Below are 15,347 nucleotides of genomic sequence, written 5' to 3' on the forward strand. Positions count from 1 at the left end.
GTACCTCCCGATATTCGGTATTTTGATGATTTTATCGACATTATTCACCGGAATTGTTTCAAATTTGAAGTTCGTAATGAGTGCTCGCATTTATGTTTTGGCTTTTGGTTTTTCCATATTTTGATCGGATGCTTATTTCGCATTCAATTTCCATCACTGGGGTACATCTATCTTCAAAACCTTACAAAAACTGCATTTTTTTTGTTACAAAATTCAAATGAATATTTTTATTCTAAAAAAATATCAATCAATAAAAAACAAAAACAAATAATCCATATTCTTTTTTAAAATATCATAAAAGTAAGATAATATTCTTTACATTTACAAGGAACTTAAAACAATGGTTCTTTAATAAAATTAGTATTTTATATTGAAAAGGGATCGTAGTCGTCAGCGTTAGTTTCGATGGGATTAAACGTTTGAAATCGATCCTTTTCACTGTCGTCCGAATCCAGTTCATCGTATATACGCGATTCATCAATGTTGGGTGTATTCTCTAGAATTGCTTGCAAACGCTGCTGCGGCATAATGTATTCCAATTCCGAGGAAGCTATTGCATTGTAATTGAATTTCAACCAGGAATATTTTGTCGATTCCTGTAGAAGGCGGGGCCATGGTACAAATACGTTTTTTACCAAACGTATTATGACATTTAAACCTTTGATTTCATGAGAAACCTGTTGCGGATCAATGGATCCCAGCAGGTGTAGGAAGACTACATATTCTTCACCTTGAATTGACGTATGCAAATAGACGGTTTTTTGTGTAACTTCTAGATTATAATCTACAATATCAGGTGCATATATTGATATGAAAATTAAACAATCTGTTTCATACCATGTGGTCATGGGACGTTTATATAAGGCTTTTAATATTGGTGGTGGGGTTTTTATGTAGGAATCATCATTTGAGGAGGTAATGGAAGCTGATGATTTCTTGTTATCCGAATCATCTTCTGTGGTACAATGATCCTCCTCATCATCGTCCAATTCGCTGTGGATTTGAGGGGGTTTCTTAGTCGTCAATGGGCTGTCCTGTTTGGATGATATTTTGTTTTTGTCTGCTTCTTCTTTCACTTCTTCTATTGTGCATTCTTTTATTTCTTCCAATACTTGAGCGGTGGTGGCCTCATCCAACAGATTATTATCCAATTTGTCGAGTTCATGGGATTTTTCAATACATTCTATTAATTGTTCAAATGTATAGACCTCACTAATGTCACTGCTACTTGAAGTATTTGCCTGGGATGTGTTAACTTGTTGAGCTTTAATCTCTTCCCCATTGGCATCATTATCATCATCATCGTCTAAACATAATTTGTATTTCAAATAATGTTTGTCATTCTCGTCCACCGAAGTTATGCCCTTGTCGACAAGAGTGCGATTAAACATTTCAGCATTGGAAAAATCACTTGATTTCTCACATTCGTAAAGGAGTATTTTATAGGAATAAATGTTCAGGTTGTTTAAACTCAATGACATTTTTTCCTCCGCTGTTCTCTGCTCCACTGCACAGGCATATAGATATTCTTTCGTCACCTTATACCTCTTGGCAAAACGATCCAGTTGTATGCCAGCCAATGTGCAATGTACCGCTTGATATGGTATAAAGCTGACAATTTCGTCCGTGGTTTCATAGAGAAAATCATTGTACAACTCATTTGATTTGGCATTGGTAAAACATGCATAGTCACAGAGGAAGAATCGGTATAGACGTTTCTTAACACTGGTGCCAAATACACCATGCACCTTGGCTCTTAGATACATATTATCGTATTTGACAATACAATTATGAAGCGGCTCAAAATCATAAATTCGTTTAGGTGGCTCTTTCTCAGCTTGGGCTTTTAAGTTTGACACATGTCGGTTGATTAGCTCGACAAGATCATCAAACATGGCCATGTGTTTCTTATCGATGATTTGAAGAAAAATATTTTCCCAATTGCCATTTTCACCCTCATCTCCAATTTCGACTTTGGTTAAATCATTTAATGGCAACTGTGACCATGATTCTTGTTTGGTTTCAGGTTTTCCACTAGCTGGTGATGCCGTTGTTAGGGGCAAATAAATCTGAACAAAAACAATAAACTTAAATTACATTTGAAAAGAAATAAAAGAACAATCAAATTTACCTCTCCTCTTTCTTTACCCTCAACCGGATCATCACATTGTAATTCATCCCAATTTTCCTCATTACCATTAGATTTGGTTGCTTTCGATGGGTTTATTTCCTTTTCAGAGGCACTTTTGTCTTGTTTCTGTTTTTCCTTAGGTACTGATTGCTCCCCCTTCTCCGACACCTCTAACGAATTATTTTTAAAAGACTCCATACTGGTATTTGTTAAAGCATCACCATTCGATGAGGAAAACTTTATCAAATCACTTTGACACGATTCATAGTCCTCCAAAGATGTGTCAATAATATTGGATGTCTCACAACTCACACCATTGCTGCTGGGCTTCAGTAGGCCATACTCCAGGGCAATATCACGCACATGTTTCCTTTCACCCTTGCTGGGCAGGGCAAAATTTCTCTTTATCAGCGACAATTTCAAATTAACGTAAGGCCTATAAGTGCCCAGGGTAGATAGTTTTTCCATTACCACCAAATTGTTAACCCATATTGTTTGGGCCAGGGCAAATGTAACGCCCACCTGGACAACATGATCCGCTTTGATTTCATCCATAATCCAATTTTGTACTTGTTTTGTTGTCTTCGAATCCCAGGTACGTTCATTATCGAATGGCACAACATTCATTAGTCGTATATCGATGGCTTGGTGGGGAAACTCCTTAAATTTATCGTCGCAGATAAAAAGTTCACTGCACTTGACCGAATTTATGACTATGCCAACATCGACTAGCTTTAGGGTAACTTTTAGATTAGCTTGTACTATGTTCACATTCCTCCCGACCAAGTCTGGGGCTTCCAGAATGAGAGCCCTACGGAAGTTGTCACCATATTTGTACATACACAAATCATTGATATGCGGTGGCCAATGTAGAGCAAGATTTTCCTCGTTGCGATAATGCTGATCCATTTGTACGGAAAATGTTAAATTTTCACCAGAACGGCGAATTTCTCGCCATTTTGTGGAGTTTGGAGGCTTGTGCAGCAATAGGCGGGCGGCGTAGTGGGTTGGGGAAAATACCTCGGTGTGAAAAAAATAAATTTTATATTATTCAAATGACCAATTGAGACCCTCGGTTTTGTTTGAAATACCTACCTTTAAAATATGTATCCTCATTTCTCCCTCAGTTGGTATATCTTCTCTCTCATCAACCACATCGAATCGTGTCAATTCATGACGTTTATCACAGCGTGTGTCATCACATTCGCCAAATTCCAGCAGTTGAGGACACAGCAAAATTCCCTTGCAAAGCCGTGATTCTTCCCGTTCGATGAGGACTCGTTTTGATACAGCCAAAATATCTGAATGCACCGCCTGATTGTGTTTACGCAAAAAGTCTACCAAGCGCGGCAATTGTAAGCTATTGTCTTCGTCAAGTAAGATCATTGAATGTGCTGACACGTCCAATGATCTGGTGGTGTTGCTGGCAGTTGCTAGCAGAGGGGCCTCTTCGAATTTTTTCGATACAAAATTATCGTAGGTCTGTGCCAAAGCTGAGAATCTGGTTGTAAATTGTGTCCAAGATGTGGGCATTGAATAATGTATAAGATGGTAGACGTTTTGAATTTTTAGCTCGGGAAAACGAGCATCGGTGCAGACAAGGATTTGCGAAGAAACCTGTGAAAGAAGAATTATAAAGCGAAGAATATAATTAAATTTGTTTCTGAAAATAATAGTAGATTTTGTGATCTGCAAATCTTGTTAGGGAAGATGTATAGATTTTCTTGGAAAAACTGTGAATTTTCTTTTAGATGTCCTGGAGAATTATATTTCATTTATTTATTCAAAATGTTGACCTGTTGGGGAAGATATCAGTAGGAGAGGACCGATATAACACATTTCCCTTCTAGATCTTGTGTTGGTACAAATATTAGAATCATTTCGCCTTTTATGAGCGTCATGATTATTCAAACCCTTTTTGGAGGAGATTCACACCAGATCTTGTGTTGGAAAAAATATTGGAATGTGTTAAATTTGAATATAATCGGATGCTTATTTCGCCTTCTATGAGTTTTTTGGTTATTCCAAATTTTGGGCCTTACTGGGGAATGTATCAGAAGGAGAAGGCTGATATATCTCATCGTCACATCAGATTTTGTTTTGGTAGAAAGAAATAGATGTGCAAAACTTTAATGGAATAGAATGCTTATGAGCGTTTTATGAGCGCTTTGGTTATTCAAATTGTTGAACCTTTGTGGGGGAGGTACCAGAGGGAGCGAGCCGGTATATCCAATCTTCACATCAAATCTTGTTTTAGTGATGTGTAATCGTATGTAGAATCGTATGTTTGTTTCGCTTTTTTTGCCTTCTATGAGTTTTTGGTTATTCAAAATGTTGACCCTTTGTGGGGTGTGAGCCGGTATATCCCATTTTCACACCAGATCTTGTTTAGTAAAAATATTGGAATGGGCGAGATTTAAAAAAAAAATTGGAATTTGATTTTTTTCTAGAATTTTATAAGCATTTTGGTTTTTCAAAGATTTGACCCGTTGTGGGAGTGGACTGATGTATCCCATCTCCTCACTAGATCTTGTGTTAGTAAAAATATTAGGATGTGCCAAGTTTGAAAAGAATCGGATGTTCATTTCGCCTCCCCCCGTTGTGGGGGAGGTACAAGAGGGAATATATTATCTTCAACCCAGATCTAGTGCTGATAAAAATATTGGAATAGGCGAGATTGAAAAGAATTGGCATTATGGTTTTCCAATATTTAGTACCTTTGTGGGGGAGGTATTAGAAGGTGTCGTCTCGCACCTGACCTTGCACTGATAAAAATATTAGAAGTTGCAAAGCTGGCCTACAATCGGATATTTTTTCTATTTTCATGACATAAATTATTTTATTGGATAATTTTGAAATTCTTGTGTGGAAAGTGCCAGAAGGAGTGGACCAATACGTCCATCTTAGAACTCGAGTTCAACAATAATATTACGATGTACCTAGTTTGAACGAAATCGGATATTCCAATCGAGAGTTATCGTGCACAACAGGCAGTGGACAGAGAGACAAACGAAGAAAAATTTCTTGAAACGGATTTCGACCAAGGAGACCTAGGGTCTTAAACCGTTATTTTTTTTTGACACGTTTTGATCGTATCAAATGATATATACCTTCTGTAGTCATAAGGCTGAGGGTATAAAAAAGGTATCGTTGGATAGGATATGTAGATTTTCTGTTAAAATATCAGTATTTAAAAGAAATTGAGTTTGTTATGATCTGCTATGAAAGATCGGTACTTTTTAGGTGAATTTCTGTTAAATCAGACTATTAAAAAATAAAATTTTATAAATTACCTTATTTTTCCATTCATCGACGGTGGCTTGTTCACTATCCGTCGAACGATTGTAGTACGGCAGGCATGGGTAACCACATTCTGTTATAAATTGCACAACTGTTTGCACATCTTCGTCGCTATTGCACATGATTAGCATGCGGCCATGTTCCAAATCTCCCTCCAGACTTTCGGTGGTTTTCTTAATAAAACGGAAAATTGTGTCATTCTTTTCTTGACTAGATTTCAATTTAACCGATAGTCCGGCACGACCATAAACAGCAGCCTCAAGGAAATCACCGATCAGCAATAAAGGTTGATTTGATTTTCTTATTAAACGTATCATTACACCATCCCAATCGCGTGAGGTAACTATCAGTTGTGGTCTCAGGGTTTTATATTTGGATTTTCTACATAATTTAAAGACAATGCGAACGGCCGATTCAAAATCTTCATGGGAACGTGATAACATTATGTCCATGTCGTCGATTACAATGTGTTCTAAACGTTCACTGTCGAACAGTGGTTCATTGCTGTTGTCCCGCAGTAGACGCAAAAGTGACGAAGGTGTGGCAATTAGAATGCCACAGCCATTGAGCAGTTGCACTTTAGTGTCGATAAAATTTCGCATTCCATAGGAGGGTACACAGCTGGGAGCTTCGGATTTTAGACCACTCATCAAACGTCGACAATAGCCATTAACAGACTCCACATGTTTGGAGGAGGCCACCAAAATAATGGCCACAGGACCGTATGAATCCTTGATTCTTTGATAACGACCACTTACCACACTGCACAATGCTGGCAGATATGACCATGTTTTGCCACTTCGGGCTGGATTTACCACAAACAAAGAATTACCTCTCAGCACATGGGACCAGGAGTACACTTGAATGCGATAGACCTTGTTGACACGCATATTTCTCATTTCTTCATAGATTTCAGATAAAAACGGAGCTTCGGCCACATTTTCTATTGGCTCCAACGGTACACTGGAATGGGCCAATACCAAATGATCAATAAATTTGGTTTGCATTGCAATTTCTCCTTCAATTATGGGCAAATGTTCGGTGCGTTTTACTTCCAATAGAGTATTATAATTGTATATGTTCTTCATGTGTTTATTTTCCGGGGATTTTCCCATGGACAAGAGATTTTTTTCGCTATTCTTCAGAGAGGAATTGGAGAGGTTCAATTTATCCATGAACGATTCGCTTGACGAGGATGACGTGTGGGTGTTTGAGTGTTTTTCATATATGTTATCTCTATGTGACATAGACGCCGCAGAGGAGGATATTTGTGATCGTTGTGGACTTGTGATGCTATTCTTTAAATCTAGAATATTCGTATTGCCACGTTCCTTCTCCAAGAAATGCTGTTGCAAAATTTCATCGATTTTGGAAATTTGAGTTTCGGGTGATTTCAATTGGCGATGATGATGATGTTGCAGTTTACGTTTAAGATGCTTTTCACTGTTGACCGTGGAGTTGGTGGTGGAAGAGCTGTTTTTGTAAGTAAAATGGGAAAATCAAAAGAATTAAATTTATCACAAAATTTAACAAAAAAAAAAAAAAAAAACATAAATAAATAAATTAATAAATAAAAGGAAAATGTTGGCTTAGTAAAGCAATCATATTCAAAAAAATGAGAACAAGAAATAAAAGGATTTAAAAAATGAATTTAATATTTTTTCACTATTCTTCTAAATGTAACTTTCGTATTCCAGTGATAGCTTATTATATTGTTTACAAGCGTACAAAATCATTCTGATGAGAATTTTCCAGAAAAAAAATTATTTGTGATGGAATTCAAGTGTGATTTCTTTATATTTGGCTGGAAAACCACAAGTGGCTATCGTTAGAGCACTCCAGAATTTAAATGTGAATAAATCTTTTGTGGCTCGTACCATCGCTCGTTACCACGATACTGGTAGCGTAGCCCAACGTCAACGAAGTGGACGGAAGAAAACTGTAACATCAGCAGAAATGGTTTGAAAAGTAAAGAAGCGACTTGATCGAAACCCGCGTCGCAGTGGCCGAAAAATGGCTAGTAAGCTGGACATAACGCAATATTCCATTCGGCAAATATTGAAAAATGAGCTCGGGGTAAACCCATTGAAATTCTAAAAATAGTTTGGCAAGTACCTTTTATTTTAAAGATGTAAATTGTTAATAAAAAATTCCCCCAGGCCAAAACAAACTTTTGTAAAAGCAAAAAAGTAAAAAAAAGAAAATGAATAAAAATACAAAGAACGAAAAATTGTTCGTTCGCTTTGAGTTTCACAGCGACAGGCTGCCACTTCATTAACATATTTAAAATAAAAGGCACATTCAATAGATAGCGTTATGAAATTAATTATTTATTCATAAAAAGCAATAAAGAAAAGGAACTTTGGTATTCAATACCATACAAACGAAAATATAAATGTTTCAATTAAAAACAAAAAAAAAATCTCAACACAAGAAATCCACTTATCTTTTAAATAAACGAAAATGCAATACTTTGAAATTGAGATGAAGATTTGAAGTAAGATTTGACTTACGTCGATATTTCACTGGCATGAAGGGAATCATAGGCATTATATGTGCCATTAAAGCTGTTCTTTCTTTTCGGTTTTGATTCCAGTTGCTGGGAACATTTCACAGGTTTTATGAGATTCTCGGTGTCGACAATGCTGGGTATAGATTGATCTAGAATATTTGCCTTCTCTTGCCCTTCGTTTGGCTTCTCTCTACGCTGTATACCAGCTACAGGACGTGTTAAACGTTTCGAGTTGTGCGTAGAGTTTTGCTTTACAGCTGGTGGTTTTATTTGAAAGAAATCGGATGAAGAACCACTTTGATCCAGTCTAGAATCATTATGGATTAAAAACTCTTCAGAGGATGATACCGTTTGATCGTCATGTGGTATAGTTTCATGACGTGTACTCTTCTTGCGGTGCCAGTGGTTTTCCTCATCACGATATTTCTGTAAACGGGTTATATCAAAACCGGCTGGGACCAAGGTCAAACCATCATAGGCACTTTGAGATTCCTAAGGGGAAAATTAAAAACATTTAGAAAATCATAAAAAAATGAATTCATGATTAGACTTACCTTATCACTACTAATCCTGGAAGTCTTTGGTTTTGTTTTAGAATCAATTGCTTTGAATATATCAAAAGTGGCTTTATCTTTGGGAACATGTTCTTCAAGCTAAAATATTTAAAGATTGCCTAAATAATTATCAACAATTGAAAATGGGAAAACATACCTTGCAACTGGTCATTGCCTCTATCAAGGAATTGTCGGTGGTGGTATTTACTGATGATGGTAGCAATTTAGCTTCCATTTCACCAAATAGCTTACTGTAAATATTTCCTGCCGAAGAGTCCTGGGTGTCCTTGCAAAGATATAGATATTCATTTATTAGGTTTATATATTAAATTAAAGTCTGTAAGTCAACTTACTTGTGTTTTGTCTAAATTCGAATCCTCCATGCCGGTTGTAGACTGTTCAAGTAGTTCATATTTATTTATGGTTGACGGACTTTCAATGGAATGTGTTGAATCATGTAGCTGGTACTGAAAAGTAAAGAAAATTAATATACTTTACAAATGTTACAAACTAAACTAAGAGGAATAAGAGTTCACGAGAACTTCATTTTTAAAAACCCATAGCCAAGCAAAACAATTTAAAACCAGTAAAGAAAGTCACATAACAATTAAACGTTTTTATGGGAGAATTCAATAATACACGCTATAATTATAATCTAAAGTTCAAAGGACTAAATATTTGGTGCAAAATTAACTTGAAATCGGATAAAGATATATATGGGAGCTATATCCAAATCTGAGATGATCTCGTAAAAATTTGGCAAAGACATTTCTAATGCTAGGAACACAATTGGAGCGAACGACGAATTTTTTCGCGGCGTATGTTCGTCGTCAAAAATAAAACACATATGTGTATATGGAAGTGCACACAATCACGGCACCGGCGAAAATTTCGTCGGTCGCCGCGAACTCAATTAGCTTTATTTCTATTTCATACGCCGGCGACCGGCGAACAAAACAGTACGAGGTGGCCATACTTGTACGAATTTTATGTGTTTTAGTAAATAAAGTTACTTTTTACTTTAAAATTTGTTATGGTCACTCTACTATCTGTTACTCGTATAAAAAAAAAACATAATTAATTTGTTTATTTATTTTGTACTTGCGCCTGAGTGAAGATGGATATCAGTGAATTTATAATAGAGAAGATGGACATAAGTGAAATTTTAATAGAGAACGTAAAGAATTATGTGTTCTTGTATAATTCATTGTAGTCAACAAATGAGCAAAAAGTAAACAACTTCATCAGCTGTTTTATAATTTCGTCGGTATTGTGTTCCATACGACGAATTTTCGCGGCTCATTTTGTCGCCGCGTAGGGCGAAATTCGTCGTTCGCTCCAATTGTGTTCCTAGCATAAGCTGTATTTGATATATTTCCCTAAATATTGTTGTTGCGGAGTGTATATTACGGCTGTGGGTAACAAAATATAACGTATCTATATCTGAACCGATCTTCACCAAATTTGACATACAAGATTCTAGACTCAATTCGGTCGTAAGTGCCAAATTCCATCCCATTTGGGCAAATATTAGACGTTTGGTAAATCGGACGAAGTTATATTTGGGAGCTATATCCAAATCGGAACCGATCTCGATAAAATTTGGCAAAGATATTTCTGAGCTGTATTTGTTATATTTCCCTACATATTGTTGTTACGGAGTGCATATTACGGCTGTGGGTAACAAATATAATAAATCGGATGAACAATATATATGGGAGCTATAGCTATATCTGAACCGATCTTCACCAAATTTGACATACTAGCTTCTAGACTCAATTCGGTCGTAAGTGCCAAATTCCATCCCATTTAGGCAAATATTAGACGTTTGGTGGCCAATAAAAGGCAAACCGGACGAAGATATATGTGGGAGCTATATACAAATCTGAACCGATCTCGATAAAATTTTGGAAAGGTATTTCTGTGCTGGATTTCATATATTTCCACAAATATCGTTGTTACAGAGTGCATATTACAGCTGCGGATAAACAATATATATGGGAGCTATAGCTATATCTGAACCGATTTTGATAAAATTTGGCATACTTATTTTCAGGCCGAATTTGGTTGTATGTGCAAAATTCCATACTATTCGGGCTGATATTACACGTTTGGTGCACAATAAAAGTCAAATGGGACGAAGATATATATGGGAGCTGTATCTAAATTTCAATAGGGTTCGTTCTTGGGCGAAGCAAATGATTTGTGCAAAATTTCATCTGGATGTGCAAATAAATGCGACCTGTACTTTGTTTACAAAAATACATGGATAGACGTACGGACGGACAGACAGACAGACAAATTTTGAAGTAGTGATTGAAATGACTGTAAGGCTCCCATGCTGTCTAAATTGTACTAAATGTATCATTTTTGGGCAAAATATGTCGGCCATGGGTCAAAACATATGAACAGATTTGTTATATTTTCCATTTTTTTGATAAACTTTTGGCAGCAAGAAATGCCTGAGTTCGCCTTATTAAATAGACACTATTAAGCGACCTTATTAAGTTTCATCGAATTTCCATGAATATGTACATTAGAATATCTCATTAAAATCATTTAAACCTTACCTTCTGGCGCATGCCAAGTAAACGCTGTGTCCGAGAACTGATTGTGCGAACACCAGATGCTGAACTTGACGCTGGAGGTGCAGGTGCAGTGGACGATGCAATCTTTTGCTCACATAAAGATATCGATTTGGTTTCTTCTTCCCGCTGAGAATATTTTTTACGTAAATCAACAAGTCTTTGTTGACGTATTGAGACCACACTATCACCACCATCATCAGTGCTAACGCCACCTGATACTACAGAATTGGGAGGATTCTGATTTACAAAATCGGATGCAACTGGCTTATGTTTCTGTTGTTGTCTTTTGGCTTCGCGTGCTTGTTCCATGCGAACATCAGCCAATCGACGCATACGAGTAGAGGCATTTGTGGAACCTGATGCCGAGGAGATTATTGTTGGAGCCGAAACGGCGGGTTTAGGAGCTTTCAAATTAAATGTTTCATTAAATTCGATTTCATCACGATCTCGTATATTCATAGCAAATGCCTGGGATTCGGCTTGCGGTGGTAAATTATGTTTGGAGTATTTTTGCTGCTTCAGCTTGGTAAGTTTGCCCGCTTTGCCTAAAAAGTTAATGGCTTGCTCGTCGCCAGTATTGTTTCGTTTGTGTTCATGATGATGATTGGCAATTTTGGCCGCATATTTTGCATCTTTTCTGTTCTTTTCATGTATCACCGATACGGAATCATCAAATGTTATATCATCAATGTTATGATCATGCCCACTTTCAGCTCCCGATGACTCCAAGTGTTCTGTGGAGGAACTCACATCATTTGCCACTTGAACCAGGGCATTTCTGGCACACCAATCCTCGACTTTACGTTTGGCACATTCATCAATAATGGCCGAATTCATTTTATTACTATGTTCGGCCATGTTATGTTTTATGGAATTGATTTTAAATTTAGAGTTACGATTGTTTGAAAGCCAAGGTGCAATACTGGTCGTTTTGAGCTTAACACACATTTTAGGAAACAATTGTGGATCCACATCAATGGCAAATTTGGCCGCTTGTAAATAGGTGTGAGCATTAAATTTGTTTCCCTTATGATTCGAGATAATTAATTCGCCCCAATGATGATCATTGGCCGTCTGAAATTTTTCGACAAAAACAATACATGAGGCATCGGACAACAGTTTTTCAAACATATCACAGGATCTTTGCAACCATTCATCCTGCTTTGCCATAACCAGATTACTTTCGATGTGATCATAATCAAGAACTGCTGGCTGAATGTTGGCCACGCCACCACGATATATGTGACCGATTCGATTGGCCAGTGCTTCTGGCAGATAACGTAAATGCTCCCTTTTGCTTAGTAATGGAAAGCCATAATCTATGGCCCAAACAATGTACTCTTCCTGTTGCAGTTCTCCTTTTTGCAATATTTCAGCTCTAATGTATTTATTCCAAACTACAAAATTAACAGCAACTATGTCGCCCACATCAAGGCGACACCGATCAATGGCCGGTTTACATCTGTACAGAGTTTGTAATCGCTCTTCCAGTAATGTGAGTATGTGAAAATTGTCATCTGGACCACCAATTTTACGATACCAGAAAAGATGGGGATTTATAAAGTGTGTCACTGCAACCGTATGTTCACTATTTTCCATGTTCAACGTGTCCATTGTCAATTGGGATGTGTTAGAATTGGTTCACTTCCAAGAGAAGGCTGCTTGGAAAAAATGAAATAAGTTTTTAACAGGTTTGGATAGTTTGAAGACTAGCCTAGGGAAATTTGGTAATGTTTTCCTAAGCTTATTTTTTGTCAAGGTTTCCGAAATTATGTTCTTTCCCTACCTTATTAAAAAAATAGTATGTTTTTATAATGAGGCTCGGCTTGGACGTACTATCTGAAATAGCATGCCCATGCAAACGAAGCGTGGAAATGTACATTTGGAAAAACTAAAGCAATATTTTTTTTTGATATGGTCATGTTTAGTTGGGCTTCTCCCAGACAAGGTGTATTGCAATTTTTGTTAATATAAGAATGATTGACAGCATTCATTGAACATTGGGAACGCTTTCTTATATACTAAGAAACCAAACATGTAAGAAAAATGAATATATCCACCAAGAGAAGAGATTATATCCACCTTGCCGTTCTGGAGATGAACTATTGTTCAATATACCTTATGCTATTTGTTTATAGCCAGCGAAAAAATCTCTTAGATTATATCCACCTTGCCGTTCTGGGGATGAAATATTGTTCAATATACCTTATGCTATTTGTTTATAGCCTGTGATTTTTCTTGAGTGGGCCACAACTGACATTATAACTGTACACTTCACACGTGATATTTATATTTCCAGCATCCTGGCAAAATAACCTATTTGGAAGCAATAGGTGTTTTTCTTAACAAAAAAAAAAAAGCCGGTAGAAGAAAATTACCGTGGTCATGGAATGTAACCTAACTCGAATCACAACCGCCAAAAACCTTTGGTTTGTAAAAGATCGCCTGTAGGGGTATATGTTCATTTTATAATATATATATACTAAAATGTATCTTTTGTTTACCTTTCTTCTTATTGGAGAATATTCAAAGGCATTTTCATTATAAAACCACTCTTTAGGCAGGTCCTCCTTGAGTTGCTCCGCCACTTGCTGTTTGACTATCCTTACTGTCACTGTGAGTATCCCCGTATCCCCACCAGCAGCACATAGGGATGATGATTTGCAGGGACGCGTTAGAGATAGGTAGGTCGATTTCAGATTAATCGAATAATCGACCTTTAGTACTCAAAGTTTTGAAACTCGAAATCGACTATGGACTTATAGCATGTTTCCATTGGAAACCGAACAACGTTGTTCGCTCTCGAATTAGGTACACGAATTAACCCGTTCATACAGCACGATTCGTAATTCATAGTAAAACAATTCCCTTGTTTCTTGATTTTAATGGGAATTTATACGAAAATACATGAAATTCTCACTAATAAGAATAGAAGAAATTATTGCTTTCCTCCCAAAAATGTTTTATATCAATAATTTTACAATTTTCATTCACGTTTTCAACTTTTTATGTAAATGTTGACATTTTGAACATATTTTTGTGTTTTTCCATTTTTAAATTCTGCTGGAGAGACATTTGTCAAACATTTTTTCTGCCGATGGAAATATTTTGAAAATATTGCCTCTTTTGTTTGCAGTTTTCGGTGGGAATTTCAACTCGTGGACCAAATGCGTACCTCGAATGTGAGAGAAAACAAAATTTACTTTTGTTTGAATGTACATACGCCATTCAACATTGTAGTTGTCATTCATAATTTTCAGTCTTCTCAAAAAATTTTTAAAATTTCATTAAATTTTTCTATTTTTAATTTTTAAATGTCATAATTTATTTTTTCGATAAATGCTCTCATTTGTTAGGGATGGGACATATTTTTTTCGTTGTTCTGAGAGTGATTTGATTTGAACAACGTAAAAATATGAGTGTTCGCTCAGGAAATTTTGTGTGAAGAATTAAGTAGTTTTTTTATAGTTAAGGATCAAACAACGAATAGAGAGCGAATCAAGTGCAGTGCAGGAAACGCCACATTAGGTGAAAACCGAGTACTCAAATTGCTGTTCAACTAATGTGCCCAGTTCAAGTTATGGTCTCTTCCAGAACTGCAAGAATTTAAAAGTTTTAGTATGATAACCGATTTTCCTCTTTATGATGTCAGATTCTGGAACAGCCCTTTGATGAGGGATGAGTTGGTTGTTATTTTTCTTGAGTTGTTTTGTTGCAGAATAGAACGAAAGCGCGCGTGGGAAACCAAAATGAAAGTCGTTCCCAACGAAACGGATATAAATGCGTAAAAGGAGTATAAATGACAAATAGGAAGGAATTAAAATATTGTGATGTTTGCAATTTGAAAACAATCGCACTCTTACATTACATTTTATAAGAGTTATAATTATTCCAAATTTTGACCCTCTATGGGGGAGGTACTTGATGAAGTGAACTGATATTATTTGCACGTGACCTAGCACTGATGGAAATAGTAGGACTTGCAAAGTTGGAGTAAAATCGGATTATCCTTTCCCTTTCTATGCAGTAAATTATTTTCTTTGAAAATGTTGTCATTTTGTGGGGGAGGTACCAGAAGTAGTCGACCGATATTGCCCATCTCCGAACTCGATTTAAGTTTGACAATAATATTACGATGTACCAAGTTTTGATCAAATCGGATATTCCCTTCGATAGTTATCGTGCGCACCAGCCAGACGGACAGACATCTCTAGATTGACTCCAAATGTCCTGAAAAGGATTTGGCCCAAAGAGACTTAGGT

At 36.5% G+C, this 15,347-nt stretch overlaps 1 protein-coding gene across 2 annotated transcripts; it reads right to left on the reverse strand.

The window, feature by feature from the left end:
- Positions 1-235: 235 nt before the first annotated feature.
- LOC131801861 (putative ATP-dependent RNA helicase TDRD12) lies at positions 236-13,744 on the reverse strand. 2 transcript variants are annotated; one of them, XM_059120917.1, is made up of 11 exons: positions 13,590-13,736; positions 13,464-13,530; positions 11,068-12,743; positions 8,851-8,964; positions 8,655-8,783; positions 8,498-8,596; positions 7,945-8,435; positions 5,425-6,904; positions 3,227-3,748; positions 2,132-3,151; positions 236-2,069 (listed from the first exon to the last, which is right to left on the reverse strand). In XM_059120917.1, the coding sequence occupies exons 3-11, from the start codon at positions 12,697-12,699 to the stop codon at positions 366-368; spliced, it is 7,191 nt and encodes a 2,396-aa protein (XP_058976900.1). In that variant the 5' UTR covers positions 12,700-12,743; positions 13,464-13,530; positions 13,590-13,736; the 3' UTR covers positions 236-365. The 2 variants fall into 2 exon arrangements, with proteins under 2 accessions (XP_058976900.1, XP_058976899.1); XM_059120916.1 differs by lacking the exon at positions 13,464-13,530 and having other exon boundaries at positions 13,590-13,744.
- Positions 13,745-15,347: the final 1,603 nt, after the last annotated feature.

The sequence above is a fragment of the Musca domestica genome, unplaced genomic scaffold (assembly GCF_030504385.1).
Source record: "Musca domestica strain aabys unplaced genomic scaffold, Musca_domestica.polishedcontigs.V.1.1 18, whole genome shotgun sequence".
Lineage (NCBI taxonomy): Eukaryota > Metazoa > Arthropoda > Insecta > Diptera > Muscidae > Musca > Musca domestica.

Bases quoted from the DNA above. Each gene is read 5' to 3' on its own strand.
- LOC131801861 (XM_059120916.1), bottom strand. From the start codon at position 12,699: ATGGACACGTTGAACATGGAAAATAGTGAACATACGGTTGCAGTGACA. The intron at 8,436-8,497 runs GTAAGTCTAATC...TTTTCCCCTTAG, and splicing joins CCAGGATTAGTAGTGATAAG to GAATCTCAAAGTGCCTATGA. The intron at 6,905-7,944 runs GTAAGTCAAATC...TTACAAAAACAG, and splicing joins CATGCCAGTGAAATATCGAC to CTCTTCCACCACCAACTCCA.